Consider the following 19,644-nt stretch of genomic DNA (forward strand, 5'->3'; position numbering starts at 1 on the left):
GCCCAGAGAGGGACTCCCACAGTGCCGTGGCGGGCTGAAGCGCTCCTCAAGCGCTGCCAGAGTGGACGCTGAGGCTGAGGAGGCACCGAGAGCGAGGGCTGCTAGCATGTTGTCACCTCTCAATAGGAGAGCCATGTGATTAGGAGCCTAGGGCTTTGTGATTAGGAGCCTAGGGCTATGTGATTATTTTGACCAATGAGTTTGGAAAGAAAGCAATGCATATCACTACTAATCTGGGGGTATTTAAAGACAATAGAAATTCCATGTCTTTCTTCCCCTGCTGTGGCAACTGCCCTATGTATAAGAAAAAGAATATTTGGACGATTTCAACTGTAATTATTTGCGTTATTCTTCTTCAATATAAACCACTCCAGATTATTACTATAGATATTTCCTAGACAATTTCTCCCCACAGGGAGGTTCTCTGAAATTATAGAGCTGGACAGGGAAGAAAGGCCCAGAAACCTAGAAGCCATGAATGAATTATGTAAAAACGTTTTGATGGTTAATGGTCCTTACAATCAGACTCGTACAACACCGGCCCCTCTCAGGTTCCCCTTTCTGTGCCCTTCTTCCCCTGGGCAGTGCCTATCAGAGGCTCCTCTTCTCTCCCAGTGGCATCTGCTTTAGAACAATCCCTGCTGCCAGTGTGAATGAGGTTTAAGCCCTTCTCGGGGGGTCATTTGCATCTAGACAAACTTCTAACTGTTAGGACATATCCCAGCTGGGAAGGACTGAAATCTACCAACTTCCTTGGCATTCGTGCCTTTCTTTCTAGTACAGATGAAATAATTAAAACACTCTTTTTTCACTTTTGAGAAGAGACAGTTGGCCCGCATGACAGTAAATAACTACTGATTAACTTTCCATTTAAACTTTATTTTGTTTAATGGCATGAAAGAGAATTTCAGACATAGGCACGTGGTGGGGTTTGTTAGCAGTCAGGAAGCTCAGTGAAGATTAAGAGAGGAAGAAGACCATCTGGAGTTTCAGTTTTACTTTCTTTTTCTCTTGGAGCTGAGCTACAAGATAACAGGACTGAACAGGGAGCCAACTGTTTCTTTGGACAGTAAATCAGGTAAGCCAAGATTTACAAAAAGTTCTGCAGTGTTGATTTCTAGGTTCCAAGCCATGCACAAACATTTTCATTTTTCTTAGAACAAATTTGTCCTATTTTAAGAGAAACAATTTAGAGTGACTGCCTTTTCCTTAAGTGAAGCCAGTTTACAGGAAACCAATGCAATTTGCTTTACACATCACTGGCAAAGAAAGAATTTCCATAGTATAAAGCCAATAAAAAGTGCTAACTGGGAAGAATCTGGGCATTAACATGTGGCTTTCAGTTTTCTGTGCTTGTAGGCTTGGTCTATGCCTGCCAGATTTAAGCAAGAGAAACTAGCTGATGAAAATGTACCGATACTTCTCACTGCATAGTAGTTCCTAGATTGCAAGGGCTTCATAATCAATGGCTGTTGGGGAATGAGGAAAATTCAAGCAATTGATGGATCAAGTGAAGTGTATTTCTAGCTTAAAGGATTGCACGGTTTCCCAGAGTCATAATCTTAATTCATTGAGTCTGTCAGCAAAGACTCAACATGAGGGAGGAGGTTTGGAGAGAGTAGAGGAGGGAAGGAGGCAAGGTGGAAAAAGAAAGAGAGGGAAAGGGAGGACTGAGCCTCAGGTGTAAGGGAAGGCACACCTACAAAGAAAGCTGACAGAAGGGAAGAGTGTGCAGGCAAAACAAAAACAGAAGGGAGCCGGGCTGACCTGTGAGAGGATGGGAGGAAGGAAGCGAGAGAGAACTGGGTGTGAGGCTTACGAACGAAACCCACTTCTCAGCTCCTCAGCAAGTGATTCCAGTTCTCTGTAAAGTAGGAAGTCATTCTTTTCCCACCCATCTTGTCCCTTATTAGTAGACAAATGAAGCATGGTTGTTTAGAAATATAAGGATCTTGGCCTAGCGCGGTGGCTTATGCTTTTAATTCCAGCACTTTGGGAGGCCGAGGCGGGTGGATCAATTGAGGTCAGGAGTTCGAGACCAGCCTGGCCAACATGGTCAAACCCTGTCTCTACTAAAACTACAAAAATTAGCCAGGGGTGGTGGTGCACACTTGTAATCCCACCTACTCGGGAGTCTGAGGCAGGAGAATCGCTTGAACCCAGGATGTGGAGGTTGCAGTGAGCCAAGATCGCACCACTGCACTCCAGCCTGGGTGACAGAGTGAAACTGTGTCTCAAAAAAAAAGAAAGAAAAAAAGAAAGAAAGAAAAAGAAAAGAAAAATAAAGATCTTTCAGGATTTAGAACTGAAAAATAAGTTTCTTGTCTGTCTGTTTCTCAGGAACACCAATGGACCAAAATGAACACAATCACTGGGGTAAGAAAGTGACTTCTCTTGTGTGTGTGTGTGTGTGTCTTCTGATGATGTTGGGGCAAAATAAAAAAGAATGAAGGATCTTATTCTAACTCCCACAGCTACCACCACCGGCAGCTGAAAATTGCAGGTTTTTGTTTTGGTTTTGTTGTTGTTGTTCGTTTGTTTGTTTTGAGATGGTGTCTCGCTCTGTCACCCAGGCTGGAGTGCAGTGGCGCCATCTTGGCTCACTGCAACCTCCACCACTCAGGTTCAAGTGATTCTCCTGCCTCAGCCTCCTGAGTAGCTGGGACTAAAGGCACACACCACCATGTCCAGCTATTTTTTTAAATTATTATTATTTTTAGTAGAGACGGGGTTTCCGCCAGCCTCGACCTTGCAAAGTTCTGGGATTACAGGCATGAACCACCACATCTGGCCTGAAAATTGTTAAAATACTCACCAGGATCCAAAATATGCATCCAGGCTTTTCCCTTATGCACAAATCTTTCAGATCTCTTTGATATATTCCTTCTCCTACCATTCAGTCTTCTCTTCCTTCTCTCACACTTCTATAGATTCTTTGTCTCTCTCTCTCTCTCTCTCTCTCTCTGTCTCTGACTCTATCATTCCCTTTCTTTCCCTTGTCCTCTCTCTCTCTCTCTCCTCTTCTTGCACCTGTTTCTGCTATCTGTATGGTATGGGTGTCTTTCTCTCTGTATCTTGACCTCCCCTTTCCCACTCCCTCCTCCTCACTCTCTGCCCCTCGCCAGCCCTATCTTCAGTCTCTTACATCAAGAAGAGCCCAGATCTTCCTCCCTTCCAAGTTCCCTTCACACTCAACCCTCACCTGTGAGAAATAGGAGGTCTCTGGCTTCATTGTGTATGGAACTTGTTTATTAACAAGCTGAACTCTGCGATCCAAATGAGAAACAACTTTTTTTCCTCCCATCACTGCCTCTTATTATGCAATCTTGATTTCCTTTTGTTTTGGTTGGGGGGGGGGTGATGGAGTCTTGCTCTGTGGCCCAGTCTCACTCTGTGGCTCACTGTAACCTCTGCCTCTCAGGTTCAAGTGATTCTCCTGCCTCAGCCTCCTGAGTAGCTGGGATTACAGGCATGTGTCACTATGCCTGGGTAATTTTTGTATTTTTAGTAGAGACAAGGTTTCACCATGTGGGCCAGGTTGATCTACAACTCCTGACCTCAAGTGATCTGCCTGCCTCAGCCTCGCAAAGTGTTGGGATTACAGGTATGAGCCACCGCGCCTGGCCACAATCTTGATTTATTGATGCCATCTCAGGCAGTTGCCTTTATGATTAATGCAGACTAGAAGAATAGTCTATTAAAGTCCCTATGACACATACATCAGGTGTTGCATTGTTCGGTGCCATCTAATATCAAACTTACATTCAGTATGAGTTTCTCCTTCCTCTACCTCAGCCTCAGCCTCAGCCTCAGCCTGAACTCTGGGACCTTCCAAAAGTCCTCCTCTCCCTTCCAGCTCTGCCTCCTCAACCCTCATGCTAGTCCTTCTTTCCCCATCAGGCAGGAGGATGGGTGACTGGAGAAAGAAAGTGGAGTGCTTGAGTCCCATTGTCTTTGCAGTCGTCTCCTGGCTGGTCCTCACCACCATCCCATGCCCCATTACAGCAGACACCCTCCACCGTGCGAGGACACTGTGGCGGCCCCATGGGGCTGATGCTTTGCACACTTCCTGCCAGAGGCTGTGCCCTCTCTGGCTGAATTATCCAACTAGACCTCTGCTCCCACCTTCATGGCACCCCTGGCTTCCTCTTACTATTGCACTCCCTTTGCCATACAAGGCAGGCCTTTGGCAGGGCCTCATCAAGGCAGCTGTGCCTCGTTATTTTCTGTAAGATCCCTTCTGTCCATGGGAAACCCCCTAAGCCATTGCTTCTTACACCTTATCCTGGTCTCCTAGTTGGCTCTAGTCTGCCTTCAAAATTTAGAATTCTCCAGAAAGGAAATAGACACCAATTTCCATGTTTATACATGTCTCCAAACTCCAGGTAATATCTTACTTCTCTCTAAATTTGCTCAAGAATTCTCTTCACTTTGCTGCACTTGGATAGGCTTACCAGTTTCTGTCATTCAGCAGACACCCATCTGGGAAATGACCTATCTCTCAACTTCGGTGTCGTGCCCAATATTTATGAGTGGATGTTTTAGAGACCCTCTCACTTGGCTTTGGATGCAGAGAATTCTCTTCCCTATACCCTCCCCACGGGAGAGAATGAGGCTGCACTTCCTAGGAGGCCAGAAACTCAGGACTCCCACCGGTTCTCTTCAGTGACTCCCTTGATTTCTGTTTTCATAGGCGAGAGGAAGGTTAAAGGTGCAGTTTGGCTACCTCTAAGCAAGCACCAGCAAGGTGTATCAGGAGCTGCTTGGCTGCTGTTTTCAGAATATAGAAATCTGTAATGTAATGCCTGCTTCCTTTTAAGTAAAAGTGTACATTGCCTGCCCACTGTGAGGCCATAACTTCACTGGCATACAGAAAATAAGAATAAATGTCCATAAGTTTTGGCCAATTTGGCTGGAAGAGAAAATACTTAAATATATGCAACAAGTATTAGTGTAGCAGCATGGCAAAGCACTAATACTTCAGGCATAGAAAATGGGCTGGTTCAACTGCCAGCTTTTTCATTTACAAAATTGGTTAATTTTAATAGCTCTAAGTTCTTGGCCAAGTTGCAGATTCATGTGTAAAATAAGGTGAATAAAAGAAACCCATGGGTAAAAAGGTTGACAAACCATTTCCCTTTCTGCCTGAGAATTTAATCTTTGGTTAAACGTTTTAGCTCAGATTCTCTAGTAATTTAATAAGAGTAAAATGTCTATAACATTATTAGGAACTTTGCTTATGGTTGAAAACTTCTCTTGATGGGTGAATTGTATCTATGCTGAAAGAACTATAAATACACGCTAGGAAGCTGTTTGGAACTTCCCTGAGCAGAGTGACTTTTGTAACTCTCATGTTCCTTGCAGGGAATCTGGAAGCTAAACCCCTAGGGTTGCTACAAGAGACACTGGCTCCTGTGAGTCCGGGTGGCTTCTCTAACTGCTCAAGATGCCATCTCCTTGCCCTGGGACATCCCCAGGTGACAGTTTGCAGTGTTCCATGAATTGCTGCATAGACTTCCACTAGGTGGAAGGCCCAACATTGTCCCTCTGGCAAGCTAAGATTTCCATTAAAGTAGACTAGTGTCCCAGTGAGGCCCATGGCAGTTCTGTGAGCCCAAGAGGTCATTTGAACCAAATAAGAACAAGACCCCTGGTGGGCATTGCAGCACCTAACTCATACCATTGCTAGAAGGAGTACATTAGGTAATGAAGGTAAACCACTTGGAACAGATCCTGGCACATTAAAAGTTCTCAATAAATGGTAGATTTCACTAACTATTTAGGACTTTGTCCAAGTTACTTAACCGCTGCATGCAAGTTACTTCCTCTATAAGGAGGTTGCTGTAAACAATCCTAGCCTAATTTTCACTAAGTGCTTTAGTGCACCAGCACTCTTTTAAGTTCTTTACATATATTAACTTATTTAATACTTAGAACACCACCACATGGAGTAAACCGTCATCTTCTCCAGATGCAGAGAAATTAATCAGTTGTCCAAGATCATATGACTAGCAATGGAAAGACAATTAAAACTAAGCAATCCAGCTCCAGATTCTTTATTCTTCACCACTGCATGCTGCCTCTCAGAAAGCTCATTTTCTTTGTACAGTCTAAGTTCCTTCTAAGCTCTGATATTCTGTAGTCAATGTAGATGTTCTTTCTCCAACTTTATTTCTGCAACATGACAGTAAGGAACAGCTAAACCCCAAAAGGCCATGGGCTTAGCAGAAGAGTCTTAGTTTGTTTGGATATTCCCTCCAGAAAGATTCTTCTGTTATCATGGTATTCCATTTCATTCATACAGGTCAAATGTTCCTCCCTTACAGTAAAGGAATCAAGGAGTTAACCCTCAGGAGTCAGAGTACCCCTACCTTGCAAGTTAAATAACTCATCTCTCCACTACAAAGCTGCATCTTGAGTCTTCCATGAACCTGCCCTAGACAAGTCATTCCTTTCACTGCCATGTGGACCAGCAGAAATGGCACCATGGCTCCTATGCCTTCCCCTTTAGGGGGAATGAATGAAACACATTTTTTCCCTAAAGTCTCAAGCTCCTTCATACCTCTGTCCCCATTCACTCGTCTCCCCAGAACCTTACCCACGTTGAAGGGAAATGGGGAAAGAGAGAGGGAAGTTTACCATATTCTGTGAATATCTTTTACAAAAATTATGCCATCCTTTCTAAGCAAAATTATGATATCCTTTATAAGATCTCAGTTATTTCTTCACTAATAAAAATAATTTTACACTGCTCATTCTAATATTTTGCTGGTCTAGACACTTCCCTGGTAGTCATGACCCCACTCTGCCCAGCAAAGGTCAGAGGAGAAACCTCTGGCCTTGAAACAGAGCCAGGTCACTTGACCCACATTGAGATGGAACCCATGGCCTTGCCTACACATCTCTGATCTCCAGAGAACTTTTCTTCTAGAGATCCAGGACTGAGTGATTCAGGCAACCACTGCATGATGAGAAATGTTTCTAAATCCATCTCATCCCCAAGTGTGTTTTCCTAGGCTCCAAATGGCAATATCCTGCAGTCCTAGAGAAATCAAGTTAGTTTTCATTTCATACATGAAACAGATATGAGAGTATCCTTTTACATAACGGGGAATACCTCCTTACCATTAAAAAATATTCCACTGCCAGCTGGGCGCGGTGGCTCACACCTGTAATCCCAGCACTTTGGGAGGCGGAGGTGGGCAGATCACGGCAGGAGATCGAGACCATGGGGTGAGACCCCATCTCTACTAAAAATACAAAAAAAAAAAAAATTAGCCTGGCGCGGTGGTGGGCGCCTATAGTCCCAGTTACTCGGGAGACTGAGGCAGGAGAATGGCGTGAAACCAGGAGGTGGAGCTTGCAGTGAGCCTAGATTGTGACACTGCACTCCAGCCTGGGTGACAGAGTGAGACTTGGTCTCAAAAAAAAGACAGAAAAAGAAAAAAAAATTCCACTGCCATGATCAATGTGGTGATAAACACAGTAAACTTGCTCCTCACAGGATCACATGCAAAGGGCCAATGTGCCAGCAGATCTGAGCTGAGAATCATCCTTGTGGGCAAAACAGGAACCGGCAAAAGTGCTGCAGGGAACAGCATCCTCAGGAAGCAAGCATTTGAATCAAAGCTGAGTTCCCGGACCTTGACTAAGACTTGCAGCAAAAGTCAGGGAAGCTGGGGAGATAGAGAGATTGTCATTATTGACACACCAGATATGTTTTCTTGGAAGGACCACTGTGAAGCTCTGTACAAAGAGGTGCAGAGGTGCTACTTGCTCTCTGCACCAGGACCCCATGTGCTGCTCCTGGTGACTCAGCTGGGCCGCTACACCTCACAGGACCAGGAGGCTGCACAGAGGGTGAAGGAGATCTTTGGAGAGGATGCCATGAGACACACAATTGTCCTCTTTACCCACAAGGAAGACCTCAGTGGTGGCTCCCTGATGGATTACGTGCGCAACTCTGATAACAAAGCCCTAAGCAAGCTGGTGGCAGCATGTGGTGGGCGAATCTGTGCCTTTAATAACCGTGCTGAAGGGAGAAATCAGGATGACCAAGTGAAGGAGCTAATGGACTTGATTGAGGATCTGTTGATGGAGAAAAATGGTGATCACTATACCAATGGGCTGTACAGCCTAATACAGAGGTCTAAATGTGGATCTGTGGGATCAGATCAAAAATTAAAGGAATTCAAAGAGAGCCTTATAAAGTACATGGAAACTCAGAGAAGTTACACAGCCTTGGCTGAAGCAAATTGCCTGAAAAGAGCCTTAATCAAAACACAACTGTGTGTTTTATTTTGTATTCAGTTGTGTCTCAGATTGCTAATTCTGTTGCTTTGCATATTGCACAGCATGTGCACTTTGTTTTGTTGCTTACTCTTTAGTATGTGCAATTTACTCTGCAGCTTGCTGTTTATTATACCCAAAAAGTTAATGATAGTTTCGAGAACAGTTATTAGACTAGAACGCAGGACTCCTAGGTTATTTACTCACTAGTGGGTGAATTTTTTATTATTTACTCACTAGTGGGTGAATCACAGTGCTTTCCCTGTAAAATGTGGTACCCGATGTCATATTTGAGATTCTATGAAATGTTTAAATCTTAACATCACTCCAATTATTAATGAACCAAATCATACGGTAAGTTACTGTCTGCATTGAAATATAATATCAAAGCCTTTTGAAATCTGTAAACATAAAATTCCTCTCATTTTCAAATATTTAAAGCCAGTTTTATGTTCCTAAAAACTCATTTTCTTCTTTCTAGTACTACTGTTTCTACTGAATATAATGAAAATGGCAATAAAATAATATTACATAAACTGTAAAGTTCCTTTGATCATATGTTGTTAATTCTCTTCTATAGTTTTCTCCTTAGAAAATGATAAGTGGACACATGACTCATTTTAGCCAGATTTTAGCCCAGACGTCCTTCAGATTGATCACTGAAACATAGGTAAAGACAAATGTCAGAAAAGATAGTAAATTGGACTGGATATTCTGAAGCATCATCTTGCTAGGTGCAAATAGAGGCTACATTTATTAAAAGAAACAGAATTTTTATAATTGATGAGCTCACCAGAAGAATAAAGAAAATTCCAAAGATGGAGCAAACAATTTTTTTTTTAAATGAGGAGCACAAACTGGAGTTGAGGCCCATGAGGAATACATGAACAAGGAAGGCAGAGCTGACCAATAGACAAATGCTGGAACCAATCCTGAGATGAAGAAATCAATCTTGGATTGTCAGTAAAATTGGAGAGCTGATTTGGAGTGTTCTGTAGTAATTTAGGACCTTCCAGGAGACTAAAGTTATCCAAAATTAGTTGAATTCTTGACATCCAGTAGAAGCAAATGCAATCTTCTCTACAGGAAGCCATCTCCAATTCACTTGAGTATTCAGATGGAATTAATTCAGTAAAGTGAACCTAAATCATGTCCCTATGAACAAGATCAAAAAGATTTAAAAACCCAACGGAAGTAGACTCAGAAACTTTAATATCACAGTACTAGTTACAGTGTACTAAGTAGCTATGAAATATTTCTTAAAATATCATACACACACAGCCCAAATTAAAAAGGAACAAAAAACTACCAAAGATGATGAACTGTATTTGAAAAAACTCATGAAATTTTAATAAATCAAATTATAATTGATTTTTAAAAAGTTAATGATGAATACTCCTATTAATGATGGGGAAGTGAATTGATTACATAAACTCCTCCATGAGTAGCAGTTATAAAAACTTTTAAAATTTTTAAATCAATGTAAAGATACTGAAAAACATCTAAAAGTAGACAGATGAAAAAAGAGAATTTCTCTCAAACATTGCAGGCATTTGTATTAAAATTTAGAACAACAAAGGATGCAGACTATCACTGCTTCTTTTAGCATTTTACCACAGGTCTCATCTATCTAATAACTTTAAAAACAGAAATAAAAATAAAAGGTATGAGTACTGATGAGAAAGAAAAATAATAATTTTAGATAGATAATTAGAGGTAATAAAAGTAAAGCAATGAATCTCAATATAATATCAACTTTTTAAAAGCTACAACACTTCCATACCCTGACAACAGACAGAAAAACTAAATTTAAAAATCAGAGTTCAGACTTCCTTGTCAGATCAAAATAGCATAACAAGGATCAGATACCCACTTCCTGCCCCATGTGAAACAACCAAAAAATGGACAAATGATATAAAATGACAGTGTTGAAGACACTGAACAGAGTAATCACTGAGAATTGGAAAACAAGACAAGACTTTCAATTGTCCCAGCCTCCTGTCTTGAGAGAGTTTTCAGGTCACAACACAGAGAGGGTATAGCAGACAGACCCTATGATGACTTCAAATGATTCCTGGCTCCTGGTGTTCACACCTTTGTAGAACTCCTCCACTTGAGTGTGAGTGGGATCTGAGACCTACTTCTAACCAATAGAACATGGCATGGGTGACAGAATGTCACTCCAGTGATTTATATGGCTGCACAAAGACTTGCTTTTCCTCTCCTTCAAGGAGCAAATTTCTATTTTGTGAATTGCCTATGAACAGGGCTAACATGGCAGAGAACTGCAGGTGGCCTCTAGCCAACATCCAGGAAAAAGTCAAAACCCTTAGTAACAGTCACAAAGAAACAAATTCTGTCAACATCCTGAGGGTTCAGATCTTTCCCTAGTCAAGCCTCTGATTAGACTTAAGCTAGCATTACAGGCTGGTGAAACCCTAAAGCAGAGAACATACAGTTATGCTATGTCTACACTCCTTGCCCACACTAATCTTGAGATAATAAATCTATGCTGTTTTAAGTTGCTAAGTTTGTGGTAATTTGTTATGCAGCGTTAAAAAAAAACTAACATTTATGGAAACCAGGTGGAACTGGCAGACTCCCTGATTTGAGAAGATAGAGCTGGGATTCTGGAGATACAAAGGCGGCTAAGAGTTCACATAACAGTCTGAGAGATGAGACAGCTACATGGAGAGAGAAATCCAGACACCTACAGAGAGTCCCCGTTGAGTCTTCAATTGAATACTAGTCACCACATGCATGTGGTGAAGCCCCCTGAGGTGACAAAAAGAACCAGTCAAGAATATTACAGGAGATAGTATCCTGCACTCACCACAGACCATAAAAACTAAGAGAGCCTATGATTTGTGGGGTATTGGGTAGAGTTCACAGAAGAGCCTTGCCTCGCTAGTGGGAAATAATTGGTTCCAGACTAAAAACTTATCAAGTATGCCTACTAGATATTAAAAGCAAGACCTGAAGGATCAAATTGTTTCCAAGTAACTTAAATGCATCCCATAAGAAAGCTCAAGAATATTTACAGGAGTACGAAAATGTTCAGCACATAAGAAGGTCAAAACCAGATGTCTGGCATCCAATAAAAAATTATTAAACATGAAAATTAGCAAGAAAATATGACCAACGGTGAAGAGATAAATCAATGAATAAATACCAGCCCAGACTGACAAAAGCATTAGAATTATCGGCCAAAGACATTAACACAGTTATTAAAATGGTATGCTATATGTTAAAACAGTTAAGTAGTAAGATGGAAGACATGAAAAAGATCCAAATTTAACCTCTAGAGATAAAAACCACCATAAAAGATATAAGAAATACATTGAATAGGGCTAGCAAAACATTAGGCTGAAAAAGAAAAGATTAGTGATCATCTAAATAGATGCATGAAAGGCTTTCGATAAAATTCAAAAATCCCTTCATGTTAAAAACTCTCTATAAACTAGGTATTGAAGAAACATACCTCCAAAATAGTAAGAGCTATCTATGACAAACCCACAGCCAACATACTGAATGGGCAAAACCTGAAAGTATTCCCTTTGAAAACTGGCACAAGACAAGGATGTCCTCTCTCACCACTCCCATTCAACATAGTATTAAAAGTCCTGGCCAGAGCAATCAGACAAGAGAGAGAAATAAAAGAAAGTAACAAAAGAGAGTTTGTTTCTCTCTTCCAAATGAGAAGAGAGAAATTTACACTATCCTTGTTTGCAGAAAACAGGAGCCTATATCTAAAAAATCCCATAGTCTCAGCACAAAAGCACCGTCAGCTAATAAAGAACTTCAGCAAAGCCTCAGGATACAAAATCAACGTACAAAAGTCACTAGCATTCCTATTTACCAACACCAGTCACGTCGAAAGCTAAATCAGGAATGCAATCCCATTCACAACTGCCTCAAAAATAATAAATATTTAGGAACACGGCTAACTAGGGAGGTGAAAGATCTCTATAATGAGAACTACAAAACACTGCTTAAAGAAATCAGAGATGACACAAACAAATGAAAAAACATTCTATGCTCATGGATAAGAGGAATCAATATTGTTTAAATGACCATACTGCCCAATGCAATTTATAAATTCAATCCTATTCCTATCAAACTACCGATGACATTCTTCACAGAACTAGAAAAAATACTATTTTAAAATTCATACAGAATCAAAACAGACTTAATAGCCAAGGTGATCCCAAGCAAAAAGAACAAAGTTGGAGGCATCATGCTACCTACCTTCAAACTATACTACAGAGCTACAGTAATCAAAATAGCATGGTACTGGCACAAAAACAGACACATAGCCAATGGAACAGAATAGAGAGGCCAAAAATAAGGCCACACACGTACAACCATCTGCCAAAAATAAACAATGGGGAAAGGACTCCCTATTCAATAAATGGTGCTAGAATAATTGTCTAATCAGGCTAGCCATATGCAGAAGATTGAAGCTGAACCCCTTCCTTACACCATATACAAAAATCAACTCAAGATGAATTAAAGACTTAAATGTAAAACCCAAAAACTATAAAAACCCTGGAAAACAACCTGGACAATATTATTCTGGACATAGGAACTGGCAAAAATTTCATGATGAAGATGCCAAAAGCAATTGCAACAAAAGCAAAAATTGACAAATAGAATTCAATTAAGGAGCTTCTGCACAGCAAAAGAAACTATCAACAAAGTAAACAGACAACCTACAGAATGGGAGAAAATTTTTACAAATTATGCACCTGACAAAGAAAGCTCTAATATCCAGCATCTGTAAGAAACTTAAGCAAATTTATAAGAAAAAAAGACAACCCCATTAAAAAGTGGGCAAAGGACATGAATAGATACTTTTCAAAACAAGACATACATGTGACCAGTAAGTATATGAAAAAAAGCTCAATATCACTGATCTTTAGAGAAATACAAAATAAAACTACAATGAGATACCATCACGCATCAGTCCAAATGGCTATTACTAAAAAGTCAAAAATAACAAATGCTGGCAAGGTTGCAGAGAAAAGGGAACACTGATACACTGTTGGTGAGAGTGTAAATTAGTTCAACCATTGTGGAAAGCAGTGTGGCAATTCCTCAAAGAGCTCAAAACAGAACTACCACTCAACCCAGCAATCCCATTGCTGGGTATATACTCAAAGGAAAATAAATCATTCTATCATAAAGACACACATGCATATGGATGTTCATTGCAGCACTATTCACAATAGCAAAGACATGGAATCAACCTAAATGCCCATCAATGGTAGACTGGATAAAGAAAATGTGGTACATATACGCTATGGAATACTACACAGCCATAAAATGAATGAGATCATGTCTTTTGCAGGAGCATGAATGGAACTGGAGTCCATTATCCTCAGCAAACTAACACAGGAACAGAAAACCAAATACCACAAGTTCTCCTATGGGCACTAAATGATGAGAACACATGGACACAAAGAGAAGAACAACAGTCACTGGGGCCTACTTGAGGGTGGAGGATGGAAGGAGGAAAAGGAGCAGAAAAAACAACTATTGGGTACTAGGCTTAGTATCTGGGTGACAAAACAATCTGTAAAACAAACCCTTGTGACATGAATTTACCTATATAACAAACCTGCATATTTACCCCGACCCTAGAAATTTTAAAAAGAGAAAAGATTAATGAACTTGAAGACACAGCAATAGAAATGTCCCAACATAGAAAACACACACACACACACAAAAAAAGAATAATAGTCACTTTCAAAGAACATAGCTTCCATTAGCTCTGGGACAACCTCAAGTGGAATGTGTATGTAACTGGATTCACTAAAAATAAAAGGGGTTCAGGACAGAAAAAATATTGGAATCAATAATGGCCAAAAGTTTTCCAAATTTTATGAAAACTGTAAGCACACAACCCAAGAAGTTCAATGAACCCCAAGCAAATAAAACATCTACACGAAGGAACATTATAATCAGGTTGATCAAAATGAATCATAAAAGGACAATCCTTAAAGCCACTAGAGGAAAAAAACATGTTATGACCAGAGACACAAATGTAAGGATGACAACAGATTTTTCTGAAGAATTAATGTGACAGAGAGGACAGTGAAACAACATTTACAAAGTACAATCGTGTGTCACTTAACAATGGGGATATATTCTGAGAAGTGCACCATTAAGCTACTTCATCATTGTGTGAACATCATAGAGTGTACGTACACAAACCAAAATGGTACAGCCTACTACACACCTAGGCTATATGATATGGCCTATTGCTCCTAGACTACAAACCTGTATAGCATGTTACTGTAGTGAACATTGTAGGCAACTGTAACACATTGGTAAGTATTTGTGTATCTAAACATATCTAAACACAGAAAAAAATACAGTAAAAATAGAGTGTTAACTTTTATGGGACCAACATTGCATATGTGGTCTGTCGTTGACCAAAACATCATTATGTGACACATGACTGTATTAGAAGAAAAATTGTCAAATTAGAAGTATTTTTCAAAATTACCTGTCAAAAATGAAGGCAAAATAAAAACTTTTCCAGACATTCAGTAGCTCAGTTTGTTGCCAGCAGACCTGAACTACAAAAAAAAAAGTTAAAAAGGGAGAATGATATCAGAGAAAAATACTGATGTGTTCAAAGGAATTAAGATCATCAAAAATGGTAACCTCATGAGTAAATATGTAAGGTATTTTTCTTATTAATTAAATACCTTTAAAATATTATTGACTGCTTAAACAAAAATACTAACAATATAGATTGAGGTCTGTAATATATGTAAAAGTAAAACATGTGACAACAATAGGACAAAAAATCAGGAGAGGAAAAAAGAAATGACTATTATAAAATGTTTATGCTCTATGTAAAGTGATATATCACTTGAAGGTGAACTGAGGTAAGTGGAGGCTCTATACTATAAACTCAAAGTCAACAAATAAAATAACAAAACAAGGAGTTATAGATAATAAGCCAACAGACAGAGAAAAAATGGAATTTTTTAAAAGTTCAATTAATATAAATGAAGGCAGTAAAACGGGAAACAAAGAACAAATGAGACAAATTTTTAAAACAGTAAGATGATAGATTTAAATCTAAAGAAGTCAATAATCTAAATATTAAATACATGATCTACATATTCTCAGTTAAAAGGCAGCGACTGTCAGAGTGGGTTTAAAAAACAAAGCTTATCTATATTTTGCCTACATGAATCTTGCAATAAATATAAAGACAGCTGGCTTAAGCAGAAAAGGATGAAAAAAGGTATTATATGATGAGACTAATCAAAAGATACTTGGAAGGACAATATTAATATCAGACAAAGTGGACTTCAAAGGAAAAAATATTACCAGGAATGAAGGACATTCTACAATGATAAAGCCATCAATTCATCAAGAGGACATAACAATCTAAAACTTTTATGTGTGTAATAACAGAATTCTAAAACACATGAAGTAAAAATGGACAGAATTGCAATAATAAAAAGAAAAACTGACAAACATGGTCAGAAATTTTAATGCCCCTCTCAATAATTAATAGTATGGAAGACAGGTATGGAAATAATAATAATAATAGTACAAGTAGATTAAAAAAATCTGTAAAGATAGAGCAGATTTGAACACCATTGTATTAGTCATTGTATTAGTTTCCTATGGCTGCTGCAAGAAATTTATACAAGCTTAGTGTCTTAATACAACCCATTTATTCTCTCACAGTTCTAGAAATCAAAAGTCCAAAATCAGTTTCTTGGGGCTGAAATCAAGGTGCTGGTAGGGCCCTACTTCTCCAAAATCTCTAGGGAAATTATTTTTTTGCCTTTTCCAGCTTTTAGAGCTGCTCATGGCCCCTACCTTAATCTTCAAAGCCAGCCAGCAGCACAGCATCTTACTTCAGTCCTCACATTGCCCTCTTTTTCTGTGGTTTCCCTGTGCTTTTCTCTTACAATTTATATTTAGAGTCCATCTGGACAATCAAAAATAATCTCTTTATCTCAAGATACTTAACTCAATTACATCTGCAATATCCCTTTTTGACATATAAGGTAACATCCACAGGTATGTCCTGGGCAATAAGACATGGATATCTTTGGGGGCATTATTCGGTGTGCCAACATTGTCAACCAACTTGACCTAATTGACATTTATAGAACATTCCACTTAATAACAGCAGAATACACATTTTCAAGTCCAATACACTTAGTTTCCTGTTGCTACTGTTACCATAAATTTAGTAGCTTAAAACAATAAACATTTATTATCTTACAATTTTGGAACTTAGAGGTTCAAAATGAGTCTCAAGGTGTTGGTAAGGATGAGTTCTTTTCTGGAGGCTGTACTGAAGAATCAATTTCCTTGCCTTTTGCAGCTTCTAGAGATCACCTACATTCCTTGGCTCATGGCCCACTTCCATCTTCAAAGCCAATGACGGTAGATTGAGTCCTTCCATTTTGATTACATCAGGCCATTTTGATTACACTGGGGGTACCCAGACAATCCAAAATAATCTATTTTAAAGGCAGCTAATTAGCAACCTTTTCCCCCCAGATTACTCCAGCAGTAAAACCAAGCCTCCAGCTTCTGCCTGGAAGGGGCTTATCTATACATTGAGCACCCCAACTTGTACAGCTCCCACTTGAGGGACTAGCACCTAAATCACTTATCTCTAGGAACTGACATGACTTAGCATTTACAAGTCCCACCAGACCACAGAGAACAAAGAATTGATTTGATTATAAATGGGAATGGGAACACTTGTAGTGGCTATTTCCCCTGGCTCGGCAGAGAGCAAGAAGGGAAAACACCCAGTTTCCAGTTTCTCCCTGGAAGGGGTTCAACTGTGCACCTAGCATCTCAACTTTCACAGCTGCTTTCCAGGGTTAGGACTTTAATTATCCTGCATCTTGGAGCTGATGGGGCAGGCAAAAAGTAGTTCTCTGGGCACCTGAATGGAACTATAGGCACTTCCCACAAATCCTCTTCTCGGCTTGATCTAGAGATAGTACCAAGCCTCCATCTGACTCACCTGTCTCTGACAGCTGATGGAAATCAATATTCATTAGGCCCCTGGGGGAAACAAAGAGCAGACCGGTGGGTTGAAAGAGTGTACAGTCTGAATTAGAGTGCAGGAATCTGACACAGATGGTCTCCATGCCGTATTCCAGAACAAGGGCAGAAAAACTTCAGTTCCAAGCTTCTCCCTGAAGAGAAAAAGAAAACTGGGCCACACATCTAGCACCACAAATTTTCCAGCTTCTTCTCAAAGTATTGACTTCTTTTTCAATTATCTCAGGGCACTAATAGAATCTGGAACACATTAATCCCCCATGAGGGATACAGACAGTGCTTTGGACAAGCACAAAGGTTTGGGAGGCACCCAGAATCACTGGCCAGACTGATTTGTGTGGTTTATTCCTACACGAAACTGGAGAGGTGGCTGTTTTATCTAATGCACAGAAACCAACACAGAATCACGGAAAATGAAGAAACAGGAAAATATGTTTCAAACAACAACAACGACAACAACACAAGATAAAACTCCAGAAGTCAAGCTAATAAAATGGTAACAAGTCATTTACCCAGCAGAGAATTCAAAATAATGGTCTTAAAAATATTCACTGAGGTCAGGAGAGCAAGGCATAAACAAAGTTTTTTCAATACACAGATAAAAAATATTTAAACGTACCAAAGAGAAGTGATACAGCTTAAGAATACAATGCCTGAACTGGAAAATTCAACAAAGGAGTTCAGCAGCATACTAAACCAAGCAGAAGAATCAGTGAACTTGAAGACAGACCATTGGAAATCATCCAGTCAGAGGAGTAAAAAGAAATAAGAATGAAAGAGTGAAGATACCTTGAGAGACTTATGGGACACCATAAAGCTGACCAAAGTATACATTATTAGAGACCCAAAAGAAGAGAAAAAAGAAAGTGAAAGAAAGTATTCAGTTTGTGCAAAAGTAATTGCAGGTTTTGCAATACATCTACAAAAAAAACGCAATTACTCTTGCACCAACCTAATATATTCGAAGAGATAATAGCTAAAAGCATCCCAAGCCTGGGGGAGTAAATAGAAACCCAGATTCAGGAATCCCAAAGGATACCAAATAAGGTGAATCCAAAAAGACCCATTATAATTAAATTGTCAGAAGTTAAAGACAGAGAATTTTGAAATCAGAAAGAGAAAAGCAACTTACTACATACAAGGGAATCTTCCTAAGACTATTAGCAGATTTTTCAGCAGTAACCTTGCAGGCCAGAAGTGCATGGAATGATATATTCAGGGTGCTGGGAGTGGGGAACTGCCAATCAAGAATACTGTATCAAGTACATCTAACCTTAAAAAATGAAAAAGAGATTAAGACTTTCTCAGAAAAACAAAAACTCAGGGAGTTTATTACTGCTAGACCTACCTTACAAGAAATGCTAAAGAGAGCTCTTCAAGTTTAATTAAAAGGGTACTAAACAGCAACACACATGCATAAGAAGAAATGAAGCTCACTGGTAAAGGTAAATATAGACAAAAACAGAATATTGCATTACTATAATAGAGGTGGTAAATCACTTTTAATTCTACTATAAAAGCTAAAAGACAAAAATATTAAAAAGTCTATAACTAAATTATATTAATAGATACATAATACAAATAGATGTACATTGTTACATCAACAGAATATAATGTGGATGGAAGAGAGATCAAAGCAGTTATTGTATGCAAATGAAGTTATTATCAGCTCAAAATAGACTGTTACAACTATAAGACGTTTTATGCAAGCTCCTTGGTAGCCACAAATAAAATACCTACAGAAGTTACACAAAAGAAAAACAAAAAGAAATCAAAACCAATTAATTAAAAATGAAAAGAGAAAAAGAGAGCAGAGGTAAAAATGGGACAAAAGAGCTGTAAGACAAAGAGAAAAGAGTTAATAAAATGGTAATAATAAATCCCTCCTTATCAGTAATAATTTTAAACGTAAATGAGCTAAACTTCCCAATAAAATGATATAGAGTCATTAAATGGATAAAAAAATCAAGATCAAACTATCTGCTATCAACAAGAAATTCACTTTAGATTTAAGGACACACAGAGGCTGAAAGGAAAGGGATAAGAAAGGATATTTCATACAAATGGTAACCAAAGGACAGCAGGAATGGCTCTGCTTATATAAGATAAAGCAGAATTTTGGTTAAAAAAAAAAAACTGTCTTTAGATACAAAAAAGATCATTACATAATGGTAAAGGAGTCAATTTAACAGAAACATATAACAATAGTAAATATAAATGCGTCCAACATCAGAGCATCTAAGTATATAAAGCAAATATTGACAGATTGGAAAGGAGAGCTTGACAGCAATA

The 19,644-nt window shown here is 39.1% G+C and overlaps 1 protein-coding gene and 1 long non-coding RNA gene across 2 annotated transcripts in view; one reads left to right on the top strand and one right to left on the bottom strand.

Annotated features, from left to right (window-relative positions):
- The window catches only part of LOC102137076 (uncharacterized), a 37,060-nt gene extending 34,006 nt beyond the window's left edge, over window positions 1–3,054 (bottom strand). Inside the window, exon 1 of the long non-coding RNA XR_010585923.2 lies at window positions 2,816–3,054. This is a non-coding gene — a long non-coding RNA (uncharacterized lncRNA). The remainder of the gene's footprint in view (window positions 1–2,815) is intronic.
- Window positions 992–8,832, top strand: GIMAP2 (GTPase, IMAP family member 2). The gene is made up of 3 exons (XM_005551148.5): window positions 992–1,078; window positions 2,341–2,376; window positions 7,505–8,832. Exons 2-3 carry the CDS (start codon window positions 2,349–2,351, stop codon window positions 8,497–8,499), a joined length of 1,023 nt encoding a protein of 340 aa, XP_005551205.3. The 5' UTR covers window positions 992–1,078; window positions 2,341–2,348; the 3' UTR covers window positions 8,500–8,832.
- Window positions 8,833–19,644: the final 10,812 nt, after the last annotated feature.

The sequence above is a fragment of the Macaca fascicularis genome, chromosome 3 (genome assembly GCF_037993035.2).
Source record: "Macaca fascicularis isolate 582-1 chromosome 3, T2T-MFA8v1.1".
NCBI classification, from domain to species: domain Eukaryota; kingdom Metazoa; phylum Chordata; class Mammalia; order Primates; family Cercopithecidae; genus Macaca; species Macaca fascicularis.

What these genes read in the sequence shown, in the direction of transcription:
- GIMAP2 (XM_005551148.5), top strand. Translation starts at nt 2,349, where the DNA reads ATGGACCAAAATGAACACAATCACTGGG. An exon ending in AAATGAACACAATCACTGGG is followed by an intron (nt 2,377 to 7,504) that starts GTAAGAAAGTGA and finishes TGCTCCTCACAG; the next exon opens with GATCACATGCAAAGGGCCAA.